The following is a 17,019-nucleotide window of genomic DNA, read 5'->3' as shown; positions in this document are numbered from 1 at the left end:
ACAGGAAAAGCTTCAGACACGGTCAATGAGCAACACTGGGATTGTGGAATTCCCTGGAGAGGACAGAGGCAGGATGAGGGAGGATTCACTTGGCTGGCATCTTCTCCGCCATGTGCTTCTGCTGGCTCTCGGCGTGTCTGGGGACAGGAAGGGGCTGTTATTCCCTGTGCCAAGGAAAAAATGGGAAATCCAACCCACCTGCTCCAGCAACCAGCCGGGAATTGTCTTTTCCCATGGAAAACCACAGAGGATTTTTGGATTTCTTCCTGGCAGGAGGGGGGCAGAAAGGCCAGGGAAGCTTCTTTGGGGTTTCCCTGAACCCTGGAGTGCTTTGGGGCACCCGAGATTTTTCCCTCCCTTCCCACCTTTACCCCCAAATACCAGAGGGATGATGGGGACAGCCAGTGCCCCCAGCGTTCCCAAAAAATGCCATTTATGAAAGGGCCAGGACCCTGGGGAGGAAGGAAAGCACTGCCCAGAAGAAGGGAGGAGAACCCAGGAGATGCGGCGGCACTGGGGCAGCTCCAGCTGCCATCCCAAACTTCCCCCTCACCACTTAATCTGCTTTTTTTTTCCCGCCCCTCAATACTTCAGTTTGGAATCACAGCCCTGGTGTGCTGACACCACCCTTCCTTTCCAGCTCCTTTCATTCCCAATCTTTACACTTCTGACTGGAACATTCCGAATATTTCGGAACATTTCCTATTTCGGAAGCCCATCCCTAATTATCCCAATTTGAGCCTTGCTGCCAGGGCGTGGAGCCCTTTAAGGGGAGCTGTCCATACCCTGCAAGGCTTTTTTTGTTTTATCAGTTATTAAATATTAATATTCCAAAGTTTTCCCCCTGCCTTTGTCCAGCCCTCCTGATGGCCTTGGACATCCAGAGAACTCCTGGATCCTCACAGGAAACAATTCCTCCCCAATATCCTGGATGGAAATTTGGGATTTTTTTAGTCCCAAAACCCCTGCTGGAGGAAAACCCCTCTCCCCACGGCAAACTGGGGGCTGAGAGGGGAGAGAAACCCCTGCCGCACCTGGTGAGGTCCTCGATGTCCACCAGCATGGCATCCTGCTCCGTGTGCAGCTCGTCCCGGATCAGCAGCAGCTGCACCAGCTCCTCGTTCAAGCCTGACCCAGGGAGAAATGCCCTGAGTTTGGGATGTCCTGGGGGACCCCAGGATGGGGTTTCCCCCTTCCCCCCCCAAAGTGCCACATCCACAGGGCTGTGAAATCCCTGCAGGGATGGGGACTCCGCCGCTGCCCTGAGCTTTCCGTAACGAATATATAAAGATTCTTTCCATGAAGAATAATTATTCTTTATCTTTTTTAAAAAAAAAAGAATATTTATCCTTTATATCTTTGAAACTTTTAATATTTATGCTTTCCATGAAGAATATGTATTCTTTATTAATATTTCTCCCGGAAAACGGTTCTCAATTAAAGGAGGAAGACCCCAGAATAACTAATAATTAATTAATAGTAATTAATAATCACCACTTACTTTCTATCTGTGAGTGAAGGTCATTGACTATCACCTGTAGCTGCCCAATGGTCATGTCCCTTAGGTCAGTGGGTTTTAAACTCCTCTTCATCAGGCATTCACTTATATGAGGCATGTGTGGCAGCTGGAAAGGAATATTCGGTGTTTTACTCCTTTCTTCCAAGGTTTTACCGGTTCCTTCCAATATTTTCCTGGTTTCTTCCAATTATTTCTAGTTCTGAGCGGTTTGTCCCCTCAGTTTTTCATCCCCCCTCCCCGGCAAACAGGCAGCACCGACTGCACCACACGGAGCTCAGCCACCACCGCAGCACCGAGCCTACGGCTCGCGGTGCACCAGGATCAGGAAACGACGGGAACATTTGATGGGATTGGGGCTCAGGGTGCCGGTGACACCCTGGTGACAGCCCTGGCCCGAGGCAGGAGTGCTCCAGGGTGGGAAGAGCTCCAGCTCAGAGGTGCAGCCTCTCATTCCCTGCTCCCAGAGCTGCTGCCAGCTGCCGCAGCCAAGCCCCCCGTCCCTGTCCCGTCCACGCCTGTCACAGCGGCAGAGGTGTGAGTGTCCCAGGGCCGCGCTCAGCCCTGGCCTCACCCCTCACTCACCAGATCCGCTACCGGAGATTTCTTCCTGTTCTGCTTCTCCACCTCCACCTGCATCTTGGCCATGGGCTTGGCCATAGCCAGGGCCATCTTGGCTTCAGCCTGGAGCTTCTTCTGCCTGCTGAGGAAATCCATGTCATCCAGGGACTCCGACTCCTCCTCCGTGGTGTCTCTGTCCGAGTAGGACGAGCTCTGCTTGCTCTGGGGAAGCACAGAAGCCACAGCAAAGTTTGACCTATTTTTGTGCTTCTTTTTTTTTTTTTTTTTCCCTACAGAAACCGTGAAGGGCACGGATTTATTTTTTTATCTTAATCTATGGGATTATCTTTAAAAATCAGAGTGACTCCCAGCTCGGCCTCCTTGGCTTTAAAGGGAATGAGGAGAAGATCAGGAGGTGTTGAAAGGTTCAAGTGGAGGCTGTGGTGTTATATCCAAAAAGGAATGCTGGATCCACACAGAAAAACAGAGGGAAGCTGCTGGGAGCTGACACCACTTCCTATCCATTCCCTGAGCCAAAAAGGAAAGAAGGAAGGGAGGAAAGAAGGAAGGGAGGGAGGGAGGAAGGAAGGTTCACACAAAGGCATCAGCTCCGCAGCATCCAGGGTGGTTTCTTATCTGTCCCTCAGCATCTCGCACTTTGCAGAGGGCTGAAAATGCTGCCGGGGGGTTTCGAGCTGCCATTTGAACAGGATCAGCTTCCTGAGGGACGGATTCCCTGCGGCTGCCCTGCTGCAGGCCGCGAGCCCAGACCCACCATGGGTGACAAGGGCGTGTCCAGGCTGGTCTCCGTCTTGCTGTCATCGCCGTCGCTGTCCTTGTCGCTGCCGCTGTCGTTGACAAAGCAGATCTGCAGGTTCATCCCGCTCTGTAGCCTGGGGGAGGACAGGGACAGGTGACACTGCTGTCCCCTGCGGCTGGCAGTGCCGCCAGCAGGGTCACCAGTTCATCGGGGGACCAGCTCAGGGTGACACTGGGAACTCGGTGTCACACCAAGGCAGGGCTTCTACCACCCTCTGCTGATAAACTGCAGGATTGCCCCACACCGCAGGGATTTGGGGGGTTTATAAACTGCAGGATTGCCCCACACCGCAGGGATTTGGGGTTTTGATAAACTGCAGGATTGCCCCACACCGCAGGGATTTGGGGGGTTTATAAACTGCAGGATTGCCCCACACCGCAGGGATTTGGGGTTTTGATAAACTGCAGGATTGCCCCACACCGCGGGGATTTGGGGGTTTATAAACTGCAGGATTGCCCCACACCGCGGGGATTTGGGGGTTTATAAACTGCAGGATTACCCCACACCGCAGGGATTTGGGATTTTATGAACTGCAGGATTGCCCCCACACCGCAGGGATTTGGGGTTTTGATAAACTGCAGGATTGCCCCCACACTGCGGGGATTTGGGGGTTTTATAAACTGCAGGATTGCCCCCACACCGCAGGGATTTGGGGGTTTTATGAACTGCAGGATTGCCCCCACACCGCAGGGATTTGGGGGTTTATAAACTGCAGGATTGCCCCACACCGCAGGGATTTGGGGTTTTGATAAACTGCAGGATTGCCCCACACCGCGGGGATTTGGGGGTTTTATAAACTGCAGGATTGCCCCCACACCGCAGGGATTTGGGGGTTTTATAAACTGCAGGATTGCCCCACACCGCAGGGATTTGGGGGTTTATAAACTGCAGGATTGCCCCACACCGCGGGGATTTGGGGTTTTTATAAACTGCAGGATTGCCCCCACACCGCAGGGATTTGGGGGTTTATAAACTGCAGGATTGCCCCACACCGCGGGGATTTGGGGTTTTTATGAACTGCAGGATTGCCCCCACACCGCAGGGATTTGGGGGTTTATGAACTGCAGGATTGCCCCACACCGCAGGGATTTGGGGGTTTATGAACTGCAGGATTGCCCCACACCGCGGGGATTTGGGGTTTTTATGAACTGCAGGATTGCCCCCACACCGCAGGGATTTGGGGGTTTATAAACTGCAGGATTGCCCCCACACCGCAGGGATTTGGGGTTTTATAAACTGCAGGATTGCCCCACACCGCAGGGATTTGGGGTTTTTATGAACTGCAGGATTGCCCCCACACCGCAGGGATTTGGGGGTTTATAAACTGCAGGATTGCCCCCACACCGCGGGGATTTGGGGTTTTATGAACTGCAGGATTGCCCCCACACCGCAGGGATTTGGGGGTTTTATGAACTGCAGGATTGCCCCACACCACAGGGATTTGGGGTTTTGATAAACTGCAGGATTGCCCCCACACCACAGGAATTTGGGGGTTTATAAACTGCAGGATTGCCCCCACACCGCAGGGATTTGGGGTTTTATAAACTGCAGGATTGCCCCCACACCGCAGGGATTTGGGGGTTTTATGAACTGCAGGATTGCCTCCACACCACAGGGATTTGGGGTTTTGATAAACTGCAGGATTGCCCCCACACCACAGGAATTTGGGGGTTTATAAACTGCAGGATTGCCCCCACACCGCAGGGATTTGGGGTTTTATAAACTGCAGGATTGCCCCCACACCGCAGGGATTTGGGGGTTTTATGAACTGCAGGATTGCCTCCACACCACAGGGATTTGGGGTTTTGATAAACTGCAGGATTGCCCCCACACCACAGGAATTTGGGGTTTTATAAACTGCAGGATTGCCCCCACACCGCAGGGATTTGGGGTTTTATAAACTGCAGGATTGCCCCCACACCGCAGGGATTTGGGGGTTTATAAACTGCAGGATTGCCCCACACCACAGGGATTTGGGGGGTTTATGAACTGCAGGATTGCCCCCACACCGCAGGGATTTGGGGTTTTGATAAACTGCAGGATTGCCCCCACACCGCAGGGATTTGGGGTTTTTATAAACTGCAGGATTGCCCCCACACTGCAGGGATTTGGGGTTATTTTTTTATAAACTACAGGGATTTTGGGTTGTTTTTTTATAAACTACAGGGATTTTGGGTTTTTTTTTATAAACTGCAGGGATTTTGGGTTCTTTTTTTTATAAACTGCAGAAAGAAGAGAACAGCCCTGGTGAGAGATCCCAACCCATCCCCACTTTCTGGAGGTGGAGAACCCCCCCCCCCAAATCCTTTTAATCCTCATTCCCAACGTGATGGGAGCTTGTATTGCTCCTTAGGAACAGCAAACTCCCATTTTCCATTTATCTCTGTCGAGTTTATCAGTTACTATTACCACAAAATAAACAGGATTATTAATTGTTTATTAATGAATAAGTGAAGGTGGTGAGATCCTGGCAAGGAAGCTGTGGCTGCTCCATCCCTGGAATTGTCCCAGGCCAGGTTGGACAGGGTTTGGAGCAACCTGGGATAGTGGGAGGTGTCCCTGCCCATGGATAAGGAATTGGATGAGCTTTAAGATCCCTTCCAAGCCAAGCGTTCCCCGATCCTACTCTGTAATTCCACACAAAACCACGGGAATAACGTCCTGCGATTGTTCCTGGAGGTCCTGGAGCAGGGAATACTTCTCCAGGATTATAAATATTAATGAGCACCAGATCCTTCAGGCACAGCTGGCAATTTCTGGGGGGCACAGCTGCCAAACCCTGATGAGCTGCGTTAATTAGAGCCCTGCTCTAATTACCAGACAGCAGCTCCTGGTTCAGCTGTAACTACACGCAGCGAAGCTGTTTTCCCTTTCAAATGATCCGCAGCTCAATTTAATTCCACAACTGTCCCTCTCCCCTGGAACAGCAGGATCCCCCCTGGGTTTCTGCCTCCCTAAGCCTCCTTTCTTCTCCCAATCCATGGCAACAGGTAGAGCTTCACTCCCAGCACGGGAGGTGTTCAATGCTTCCCCAGTGCCCTGGGTTCCACCCAGCTGAACATAAACAGGATTTTCTGGAGTGTATTTGATGCCAAAACATTCAAAATCCGGGAGAGGAATCCATGTGCAGCCCCAGGGATGGAGCCATGTCCAGAAGCAGGGCTCGTGGATGTGGAGGGGAGGCAGGAAGCCACATTAAAGCTTCTTTTGTCCATCCCCTGGTGCCTCCTGAGCATTAATCACTCTTCCAAATCATTAATCACAACTCCGGAATCGTGGAGGCTGGAATTCCCAAACGGTTTGGGTTGGAAGGGACCTTAAAGCTCATCCAGGGCCACCGCAGCCATGGCAGGGACACCTCCCCCTGCCCCAGGGTGCTGCAAACCTGGCCTTGGGCACTGCCAGGGATCCAGGGGCAGCCACAGCTCCTCCGGGCACCCTGTTCCAAATCCTAAACGGAAACCTGAAGGAAACCTAACCCAGAAAACGTTCCTCTCATTTCCTTTATCCCCTCAACATCCACACGCCGTTGTCCCCGGCCTCAAAGGAGTATTTCCCCACATCATTTGCAGTATTGACATAACACACGAGTATTGCACTGGGATGTTGTCCTAACCACAGAACATTCAGGAATGGGGTTGAAAGCAAAGTGTGAGGGGTGGGAGATCTCCATCCCACTGGAGATGTGTCCCGGTTTCCAGGCTGCCCTGAGGCTCCGGGCTCTGGCTTACCGGGAGGACAGGCTGGGCTTGCCGCTCTTGCTGCAGCTCGTGTAGAGCCCGGGGCCATCGTCGAAGAAACTGCCCAGGGCCAACTTCTGCCTGATGGACTCCCGCTCATTCTTCTGCGCCTGCAGGGAGGGGACAGCACGGCATCAGCCTCGGGGAAGGGACACTGGGGAGGATGAGCTCTGGGAAGGGACAGGAAGGGATGGAGATCTGGGAAGGGATGGGAAGGGATGGAGATCTGGGAAGGGACAGGAAGGGACGAAGATCTGAGAAGGGACAGGAAGGGACGGAGATCTGAGAAGGGACGGGAAGGGACGGAGATCTGGGAAGGGACAGGAAGGAATGGAGAGTTGGGAAGGGACACATGAAAGGATGAGGCTCTGGGAAGGGACAAGGAGGAATGAAGATCTGGGAAGGGACAGGAAGGAATAAAGTTCTGGGAAGGGACAGGGCACGGGAAGGGGGCTTGTCCCACCAGCCCCACCACCAAGCTCAGCACATCCAACATCTCCCGAGCTTTGCACACTTGGGTCAAGCACAGAGCACACCCCACAGGGAATCCCCAGCGTGGCATCTCTCTCCACGTGGGATCAGCCTGGTTTGGCTTGGAAAGGACCTTAAAGGTCATCTGATTCCAACCCAAAGTCGCCGACAGATATATCCCGACATATTCCCCGATATCTGTATCTAAACCCACACACAGCCACCCCCAGCGGCATCTTCCACTTCCCTGAGCAGCTTCCAAGGCCACAACAATCCCTCTCCTGCCAGCCTGCTCAGCGATGGATTTGGAACCATTGTCATCAAATCATCCCTGGGTTTAAAAATGTCTTTTTATATAAAAACATAAATATAAGCACAAACAGAAATAGAAATAGAAGTATGGGAGTTCTAAAACAGCAATCATCAAAGCGATTTGCAATGAATCCCTGATCAATAACTGGGTAATCAACGTGCAATAGATGCAGATCTCAGATCTGGATCCAAAACCTCCCCCGGTGTCTGTCACTAAGGGGTCACGCGCCGACGCTGACAACAAATTCCGGAAGTTATTGATGGAAGGAGCGCTTGGAAAGCCTCAAACATTGAATTATAAAATAACACTCAATACCCAACCCAGAAAACACAACAAAAGGAAAACGGAGCAGGCAAGGCTGGGCTGCTTCCATGCGGTTAATTCGTGGAATTGTGCTTCCCATACCCCACCTCAGGGAAAAAACAAAGCACCTTTTTGTACAAGGAAGCGTGACGAAATGCAAATTGCTCACCTAAAATAGCTAATGATTTAATTCCAGCTCCAGTGCTGATCACACACATTATTACCCTGCCCATTAAATTGTCAACCCCTTACCAAAATACTGCATTTATGACCTAACTCCTTTTATTTCAAACCCCTCAAATAATGAAAATGAACCCCAGGACACCAAGTGGTGCCGAGTTCTCGGGCTGAGCTCCAGGTTTCTGAAGTTTTACCCAGATTATTGTGTTTTTAGGTTTCAATAATCAAATGGAGACAAATTTAGAATTAAAAATAGCCAGCCAGAGCAGGGAAGGAGAAAAAAAAAAAAGCAAAAATGAGTGAAAATCATTTTTTAATGAACTGGAAGCAGAAGGTGCCCATCTCAGGGTGCCCTTGGCTGTGCCACTGCACCAATATTCCACCAAGTCCTGGAAATTTCCCCTCGCCCAGCTCAGATGATCCTCTCCCACATCTCCCCGTCTAAATTTCATTCTCCTTGTGCTCCAACCCAAATCCACCTCCACTCCAGCTGGGACCTCTCCCTCCCTCCTCCGAGCATCCCCACCTCCTCCGTGGGCACCAAAAGCTGCTCTTTTTCCATTAAAACCCAGGCAGAGTTGGACATTTTCTCTCATTTTTGACAGATCTGTCTCTCGAGATCTCTTTTAATTTTGCTGTTTCCCACCGCTCCCAGGCTGACATCTGCACATTTAATCAACGTGCAATTTGTTTTCTCCACCAGGTCGTTACTGAGGATTCTCACTAACTCTGCTCCCAGGACTAAGCTGGGAATATCCCATTTTCCAAGCCAGTATAACAACCATAAAAAAAAATCCAGAGTCCTATTTGTTATTATAAAATGGGGAGCAGTTACCAAGAAATAAAATATACCTGGGGGAACTGGGCTTTGGATAAATGACCTGACAGCTGCACTCAAAATCCAGAGCTGGGTATGGAAAAAATATAAATGGAGAAGGGAAACAGATCTATCTAAATCTAAATCTAAATCTAAATCTAAATCTAAATCTAAATATAAATATAAATATAAATATAAATATAAATGGAGAAGGTTTTGACTATCAAATATTCTGACTTGGTACAGAAGGAGCAATGGGTCAAATCCTCAAAATGCAAAGGTAATTCCAAGGAAAACATAACCCCGTGGTGCTTAATGTTTATTTTGGCACCACCGAGTCAAAAAAAAAAAAGTGTTTCTGCTCCGTGCAGAGCTGAGGACAATTCAGCTCTCACGATGCTTTTGAACAAAAAGCTGCTTTTGATTTTTAAGGGGAAAACAAAACAATCTGGGGTGGATGTTTTCCTTCTTCCCCTCGACCTTCCCTCTCGGAAGGGCAGCAGCCACCTGTGCTGGGGCCCAGGAACGAGAACACAGTGTCAGCCTTGGCTGCTCCAGGGAAAAGGGCAGCATGTCACCGAATCCTGGAATGGGCTGGGCTGGAAGGGACATTAAATCCCATCCAGGGACAGCTCCCATTATCCTGGGCTGCTCCAAGTCCTGTCCAACCCGGCCCTGGGCACTTCCAGAGATCCAGGGGCAGCCACAGCTTCTCTGGGAATTCCAGCTCAATATCCCATCCAGCCCTGTCCTTTGGCAGTGGGAAGCCATTCCCTGCGTCCTACCCCTCCAGGCCTTGTCCCCAGTCCCTCTCCAGCTCTCCTGGAGCCCCTTCAGGCCCTGCCAGGGGCTCTGAGGTGTCCCTGGAGCTTCTCCTCTCCAGGTGAGCACCCCCAGCTCTCCCAGCCTGGAGCAGCTCCGTGCTCCCCTCTGGCCTCTCTCCAGCAGCTCCAGGTGCTGCTGGAGCCCCAGCTCTGCAGGAGGGGGCTCAGCAGAAGGGGACAACCCCTTCCCACCCATCCTCCAGCACCAAACACCCCAGGGACACCGGGACACCCAGCAGGAGCACTGGGACACCGGGCCAGGCCACCAGGGCTATTTTTGCCAGGCTCTGTCATTCCCAGCTCCACACCAGGACTATATTTAAAGTCCCAGAGACCACGGGCAGCGTCTCATTTTATCTCTGCACGGCACAGGGCCTATTCTGGGATTTACAAACAACGCAGAAAATGTGGGGTTTAGCTCCTTTTTTTTTCTTCCCGGGGTAAAAGCAAACCCGAGTCAAACTTTTTCGAGCCACGTCACGAAACGCTTCAAAACCCCGGGGGCTTTCCAGGTGGGAGAAGGCCTTTGGAAACTCCCCCCGCTCTTTTATCACCAGGAGATAAGGAAACTAGCAGGGAGCAAGCTTTGCCCTTCGCCAGCACTTCAAAATCCCGTGGATTCTCCCTGCTCCAGCCCCCCGGCTCCCACCGGGCGTGGGCGGGATCTGGGCAGCATTCCCGCCCGGTGGCACACAAAGGCTCCTTTCTGTCCCTTTTATTTTTTTTTGCGTCCCCTTTACCTTTTTATAGCTGCCCTCCGCGGGCGGCGGGGCTGCTTTCCTGATGATGTCACCCATTCCATCATCCCTCTCCCGGCTCATCATCATCATCCTCCTCCTCGCTGCCGGCTCCCGGCGCGGCCGCTGGATCGCTCCCGATCCCGGCGGGACATCTCAGTCCTTCCCTGCCTGCCCAACCATGGGATGAAGGGTTCGCTCCAAAGCGGTGCTTTCCCAGGCCGGGATGATTTTTTCCCAGCACCTCCGGAGCACCTTGGTTTTCCCAAATAAAGTCAGGGAGCCGCAGGGAGAGGAGGCTCGGCGGGGCTGGGTGAGCCGCGTCCTTCCCCAGCCGCTGCCAGCGCCGGATAAAAATAACCCCCGAGGCTCCAGCGGCTCCACAAGGGCAGGAAAAAATCCCGGTGTCTGATGTCAAAATCCCAGCCTGGCAGCGCTGCCGGCCCGGGAGCAAGGGGCTTGCTCCTTCCTGGGGTTGTTGGCCGGGGAGGTTATCCCAGGGAATTCCTGGGGGTCCCCATCCAGCACAGGAGCGGCAGCAATTGGGAACCACCCGATGGAATTTTTACTCCACCAGCAAGCAGTTGTTCCCTGGCTAAATCGGCTCCTCCAGGTGCAAAAATTCCTACATTTCTTGGAATTAAGGATCAGAGGCACCCAGCCTAACCCTGCTTCCCATCCTGCGGGTGGGGAGAGCCTGGGGATCCCCCAAAAATCCCACCCCTGCCTCCTGGGGGGACTCACAGCCTGCAAAACCGGAGCTTCCAGCTCCTGCCTCCAGCATTCCTGCCTGGAGATCCTTCCCAAGGCCACCCGTGACCTCCTCCCACAGGAATCCCGCTCTGTCCCTGCTGAGATCCCATCCCAGAGGGAAAGGTCGGCCTGGATCAGCTGCAGGGAGAGGCAGAGCTCATGCTCAGGGCAGCAATTCCCAAAAGGAATCCTCAGGAAAGTGGAACTATGCCCCAGTTTCTCCCCAAATCCTGGCACAGCAGCGAGAAAAATCCTGATTTTCGGTGCAACACAACTAGAGAGAAATCATTTTAATTGCCCTGTGATGTTTAATGAGATATCCAAGCCACGCCAACATCATCCCACCCCAAAAGCAAATTCCAGGTCAATTCCCAGCTCTAACAACACCCAAGTGAAGCATCCCGGCACGAATCTACTCCGAATTTCCAGGGCAAAACCAGCAGTAATAAATGTTTAATTCCATTCTCGTCCCTGGATGGTGCTTTGCAGCTGTAAATCCCAAAGGAAACAAAGTCGTTCTCTGGACATTTCCTTATTTTTAGTTCCCCTCCGCCACTGACTCGTCGTGTCTTTCCTGCTGTTGCTAAATCCACTTCCTCTCCCAGGCCAGGATGGATCCTGGCACAATAAATCCCGAATAAATAAATAAATCCCAGCCCCGGTGGAAGGATGTGGCGGCTGGGGATCTGTCACGAGTCCCCTCCTGATTTGTGCCACTCCTGCATCACCCTGTGCTCATCCATGGGCAATGTCCCCATGTCCCACCCCTGCTAAGTGACACCAAAGCCACCCCTAAGGGCAGGAAGTGACACGACCCTAAAACCAGAAATCTAAACGAAGCCGTTCCACCCGTGTCAGCTTTTAGGATGTTTTGTTCCCTGTCCCAGCCTTCAGACCAGCTCCCCTCTGCCCTGCCCTCCTGGGATGCTCCAGGACATTCCCCGAGCTGACCCCACAGAGCTCCCGGGAAAACCCAGCGCCCAGGAGCTATTCCAGGCCACGGGAAAATCCCAAAGCTGGCTGAGAAGCACAGCTGGGACACATACCTCCCTGCTGGAAAAGGCCGATTTCCACCTGGGGTATCAGAAGGGAAATGAATTTGGGGATTCTCTCAGCACAGGGCCCAAACCCCTTTGGTGTTCAGCCCTGACCCACCTTTGTTCCTCCGCTTGGAAAATTCCCCCAAAAAAGCCTCCAGTGGCTGAGGAATGCAGATCCCACTCCCTCAGGCCATGCAGGAGCTGGGGGAGAGCCCCATTTCCATTTTCCAGCAGTAAGGGAAAGCTGAGAGCAGCAAAACCTGGGGCAGGTCAGCTGGGGGGATCCCTGGGATGGGAGCACACGGAGCCAGCACTGCCAGCAACGCCCTGGGAGCGTTGGAATCATCCCTGAGTGAGGCGAGGAAATGGGGCACAGCCACTTTGGGGTGTTTGGAACACGGCTCAGAAGGACAAGAAAGCAGCAAAATTCCCCTTTTCCTGAGCACAAAAGCATTGCTGGAGTCAGTGAAATCCCCCTCAGGGGGAGGAATTCCCCCTTCCTGCTGGGATCAGCCCCCAAACACCGCTGGGAGGAGAGGAACCCCCCGAATTCCCAGCAGAGTTCAAGGAAAGCCCTCGGAGCTGCCAACATCATGGGCACGGAGCACTCAGGGGACCGAGGTAAATTCCAGGATCTGGGAATCTCAAGCCGCCAGAACTATCAGGGAGAGGTTCTTTACAAGAGGGTGGTGTGACAGGACAAGGGGGAAAAGGTTTTAAAGTGGAAGAGAGCAGGGATGGATAGGATACGGGGCAGGAATTCCTCCCTGGGAGGGTGGGGAGGCTCTGGGATGGAATTCCCAGAGAAGTTGTGGCTGCCCCTGGATCCCTGGAAGTGTCCCAGGCCAGCCTGGATGGGACTTGGAGGAACCCGGGCTAGTGGGAGGTGTCCCTGCCCATCAGGACGGGGTTTTAAGGCCCCTTTCAATCCAAACTATCCCGTCATTCTGTGATCCCATTCCACAAAACCTCGATTTTATTGCAAGAGTTGGAATAACCCTCTCCCACCAGCCCTTTCCAAGCACAAACTTGCAAGTGCACAAAATTTCGGGATGAGCCGGGCATCCCTCTGGCGATGCTTCCCTGAGCTTTGGCACACTCCAAGTGCTTTTCCAGCACTTTTTTTTTTTTTGGGATCTCTGGGTGAACGAGGCCTCAGAGCTCCCTGACAAAGGCTGTGTTTGATTGTCACGGCTGGGGGACGTGGGGCAGTGGCACGGAGCCTCCTCAGCTGTGCCAGCCTGAGCACCCTCCACGGGCAAGAGGCCAGGCCAGCAGATCCCCAGCCTCTCCACACTGGATTTTCATGGAATTCTGAGGTTTTCCCCAAAAGCCTGTCCCTTGGGGTTACATTTGGCCACCAGAATTCGCACTCACTGTAAAGAAAAAGGTGATGTCAGCTGATTTCTGGAGCCTCCAAACCAAAGAAACCTCATGAAATCTCCAATTCCTTTAATTCCTTTAACGAGCCACTTCACATTTCAAAACCTTGTGGATTTTATGGATGAATCCTGTGGTTCACTGGGATCCCAGGAGGGGTGTGTGGGGGGGGGGGGGGGCATCCAGCCTGGCCTGGTTCATCCCTGGGGCTCCCAGCCTGATCCAAAGTGGCACCAGCACCTTCCCAACGCACAGGAACACCCGACACAGGCTTTGCCAACAAACCCCTCCCAAAAAACCACCCAGTCGAAGTCAATCCCAACACCTGCACACATCCCAGAAAAACCCCGCGGATCCAAGCAGGCTCCGCCACACCCCCCTCCCTGCCTCACCTCACAGATGATTTCTGAGCCAACAAAACCTCTTTTCTCCTCAGCATCTCTTCTCCTTTTTTAGTTTTCCTCGCACGTGCGGAGCCTGGAACCACGGCCAGAGCGACCCCGGTGCCAGCAGATAGCTCAGCCCCCGGCTGCTGCCAGCACACGCGGCCAAATCCTGTTCCCAGGGGAACTGGGAGGCTCCTGCCTCGGCCACTGGGTGCCCCCGAATTCTCTGCTTTTCATCACAGATTTAAAAATCCACCACTCACCCGCATCGCCCGCTTGCATAGCAATGGTAAAAAATATGGATTAAGCCAGGAAGAGGCCGAGGAGCCTCCACAGATCTGTCAGGCCCTGCTGAAAATACAGATTTACGAAGCAAACTGAGCGCCCGGCAGAGGCTGAGGGCCAGCCAAGCCCAGCTGAAGCACGCAGCAGAATAAAACCTTTATTTCTGGGCTCAAGCCTGGATTTGCATGCTGGATTTTTATTCCGTGTGGCTTCAGAAAGCATCACTCAGTGGGAACCGGCCAAGGTTTCCCCGGTCAGGCTGCAGGTGGAATTATGGAGGCCTAAATAAAACGTTTGATACAAGGGAACGAATGGGAATAAATAAGAAAAATAAGAAAGTAATGTATGGAAAGAAAGATACAGAAATATTCTGTACAGAAAGAAAATAAAAAAGAAAAGGAGAATAGTTAAGAGAGAAAATCCATGGCAGCACCCAGCCTGATCCCAGGAGGCATCCGTGGAAAAGATGGCAGATGCTGGAGCCCCCAGACCGTGGAAAATCCAGCCTAAATTCAAGGAATTCACCTGACTCAGCCACATCCAAAGCCCAGGAGAGCCCGGGGCCCCCTGCACTGCCCAGCCCATTTCTGCGGGAATCAGGGATTAAGGCAAGGAAAGGAACACGACAGGAACATCCTCCTGTCCCTCTGCCCCATTCCCAGCTCCCTCCCTGCCATGGATTTGGTGCCCCAGCCGTGACCTGGGCACGTCAAGAGGTTTTTTTTCGGCTGGAATCCTTCAAAACAAACCCATTTCCAAGTTTTCCCAAGCGCTGACTCGTTCCTCTCTTTGATTTATTTTTAGTTTCTTTAACCAGCTCCAAAAATAAAAACCAAGAAAAGGGGTGCGAGGAGGGAGCAGAGCAGATGAAACACGGCCACCCCCTCCCCCGGGCAGGCACCGAAATCCCATCATTGCTGGCTTCCAGCGTGATCCCAAAGCCCGGGATTGCCATCCACAAAAGGATTAAAACTCGCCCTTTGGCTCAGTGGGGTCGGGAGGGGGTTGGGGTTGTTCTTAATCTCTGGAAGGTTTGGAAACAGACCTAAATTGAAAAGACGTTTCCCTGGATTTTTTTTTTTTTTTCCCTAGGATCTGCGTGGTTTCTGGCTGGTTTCCTTGGAATATTTACGGGTTTGGAGGAGAGAGGAACCAATCCATAAACAAGCAGGCAAAGGCGGCAGCGTTGTCGCAGTAACACCCAGGGATTTTGGCCAGGCCTGTGCCGCAGCTCGGCATCATCATCACCATCATCATCACCATCACCATCATCATCATCATCATCCCACCCCCCCGGAGCCGCTTCCAGCCGGGAAACAATGGCCAACCTTTAACCCGTGCGTTCCTGAGTATGCTGGGAAAACATCCGCTGCTCCCAAACAATGGCACCATTTATCCCGGCTGTCCAGAGCAACAGGCTCCGAGCTGCAGCGAAATCAAAGGGCTGGGGGAGGGGGGGGGGGGGAACCCACCAAAAACCCAAAAAAATAAAAAAAAAAAAAATTAAAAAATCCACCCCAGGATATTTTTTTCCAAAGAGGTTCAAAATGGAAACTCACTTCCAAGAGTGGCTAGACTGGATATATTCCGTGAAAAATCTTTTCAGCTCCTCTCTTGTTTCGCGTCTTTTTTGCCCTCCGCGAGGGAATTTTGCATCTGAGATATTTTTTGTTGTTGTTGTTGGAAAACACGGCCTGAAGTTGGAATTAAACACGGGGATGGAGGAGAAACAAGGACGGGGCGCTGGCCCGGGCAAGGCCCTGCTCGCTGAGGGTCCAGCTCTGGGAATGTTTTGGGAATGGGGGTTTTCCAAAAAAAACCCCACCCTCAGTGCGCGTCGGCAAAGGCATTTCTCAGCATCGCCGTGCCCGAGGGACAGATGTCGGCGCATTTAATAATCGGCCGGTGCCATCGAGCCCCTGAATGTGCCATCGAGCCCTCAGTTAAACCATCGAGCCCCTAATTGTGCCACGGAGCCCCTAAATGAGCCATCCAGCCCCTAATCGTGCCATCAAAGCCCTAATCGAGCCATCGAGCCCCTAATTGTGCCATCGAGGCTCTAATTGTGCCTTGGAGCCTCTAAATGTATCATCGAGCCCCTAAATGTGCCATCGAGCCCTCAGTTAAACCATCGAGCCCCTAATTGTGCCACGGAGCCCCTAAGTGAGCCATCGAGCCCCCAATTAAACCATCGAGCCCCTAATTGTGCCACGGAGCCCCTAAATGAGCCACCGAGCCCCCGGCGAGCCGCTTCCCGTGCAGGTGCACCCACAGCACCCATCCTATATCCAGAGGGAAATGAAGCCACAAACGCAGCCCACCCCAGCTCCCGATTTCCCCACTAAAATAACCCCGATGTTCCCCAGACACGGGGGGACCCCCAGGGATGGGGATGCAGGCCCACAAACACCCCCATCCCCTGCGGAACCGGGAGCGGACCGCAGCCCGTGAATCACCGCCCTGCGCTCGCACAAACGTGGGAAGCGCAGGAAATCGTCTGAAAAACACATCCCCGCTCTGCGGCAGCTCCGGGCCCGCGATCCCGCGCCTCTCTGCCTTCCAGGGAGCGGTTTTATCCCGGCAGGAAGGCGGCGGGATGCGGGCAGCGGGGCCCGGGCAGGCGGCGGGATGCGGGCAGAGCATCCCCGGCCCCGCTGCGCCTCCGAGCATCACATGGCGAGCACAAAAGCCCCGGGGCTGCTCTGCCCGCCGAGCCCTGGGGTGCTCGGTACAAAACCCGGGATGCTCGGTACAAACCCCGGGGTGCTCGGTGCGAACCCCGGGGTGCTCGGTGCGAACCCCGGGGTGCTCGGTACAAACCCCGGGATGCTCGGTGCGAACCCCGGGATGCTCGGTACAAACCCCGGGATGCTCGGTGCGAACCCCGGGATGC

General features: G+C 53.1%; 1 protein-coding gene across 5 annotated transcripts in view; it reads right to left on the bottom strand.

The window, feature by feature from the left end:
* The window catches only part of SCHIP1 (schwannomin interacting protein 1), a 79,251-nt gene continuing 62,232 nt past the window's right edge, over positions 1-17,019 (bottom strand). For 4 of the 5 annotated variants that reach the window (XM_066193669.1, XM_066193670.1, XM_066193671.1 and 1 more), the window contains 6 exons: positions 6,629-6,747; positions 2,853-2,970; positions 2,102-2,299; positions 1,502-1,625; positions 1,035-1,128; positions 1-137 (listed from right to left, as the gene is read on the bottom strand). In XM_066193669.1, coding sequence (XP_066049766.1) covers positions 86-137; positions 1,035-1,128; positions 1,502-1,625; positions 2,102-2,299; positions 2,853-2,970; positions 6,629-6,747 — 705 coding nt within the window. In that variant the 3' untranslated portion in view covers positions 1-85. Of the gene's footprint in view, positions 138-1,034; positions 1,129-1,501; positions 1,626-2,101; positions 2,300-2,852; positions 2,971-6,628; positions 6,748-10,285; positions 10,935-17,019 lie in introns of those variants that run through there. The other variant, XM_066193672.1, reaches the window with a different exon arrangement.

Source organism: Chamaea fasciata, unplaced genomic scaffold (assembly GCF_029207755.1).
Source record: "Chamaea fasciata isolate MVZ Bird 193981 ecotype frontalis unplaced genomic scaffold, bChaFas1.0.hap1 SCAF_11, whole genome shotgun sequence".
Lineage (NCBI taxonomy): Eukaryota > Metazoa > Chordata > Aves > Passeriformes > Sylviidae > Chamaea > Chamaea fasciata.
This window is presented reverse-complemented; position numbering and strand designations above follow the sequence as displayed.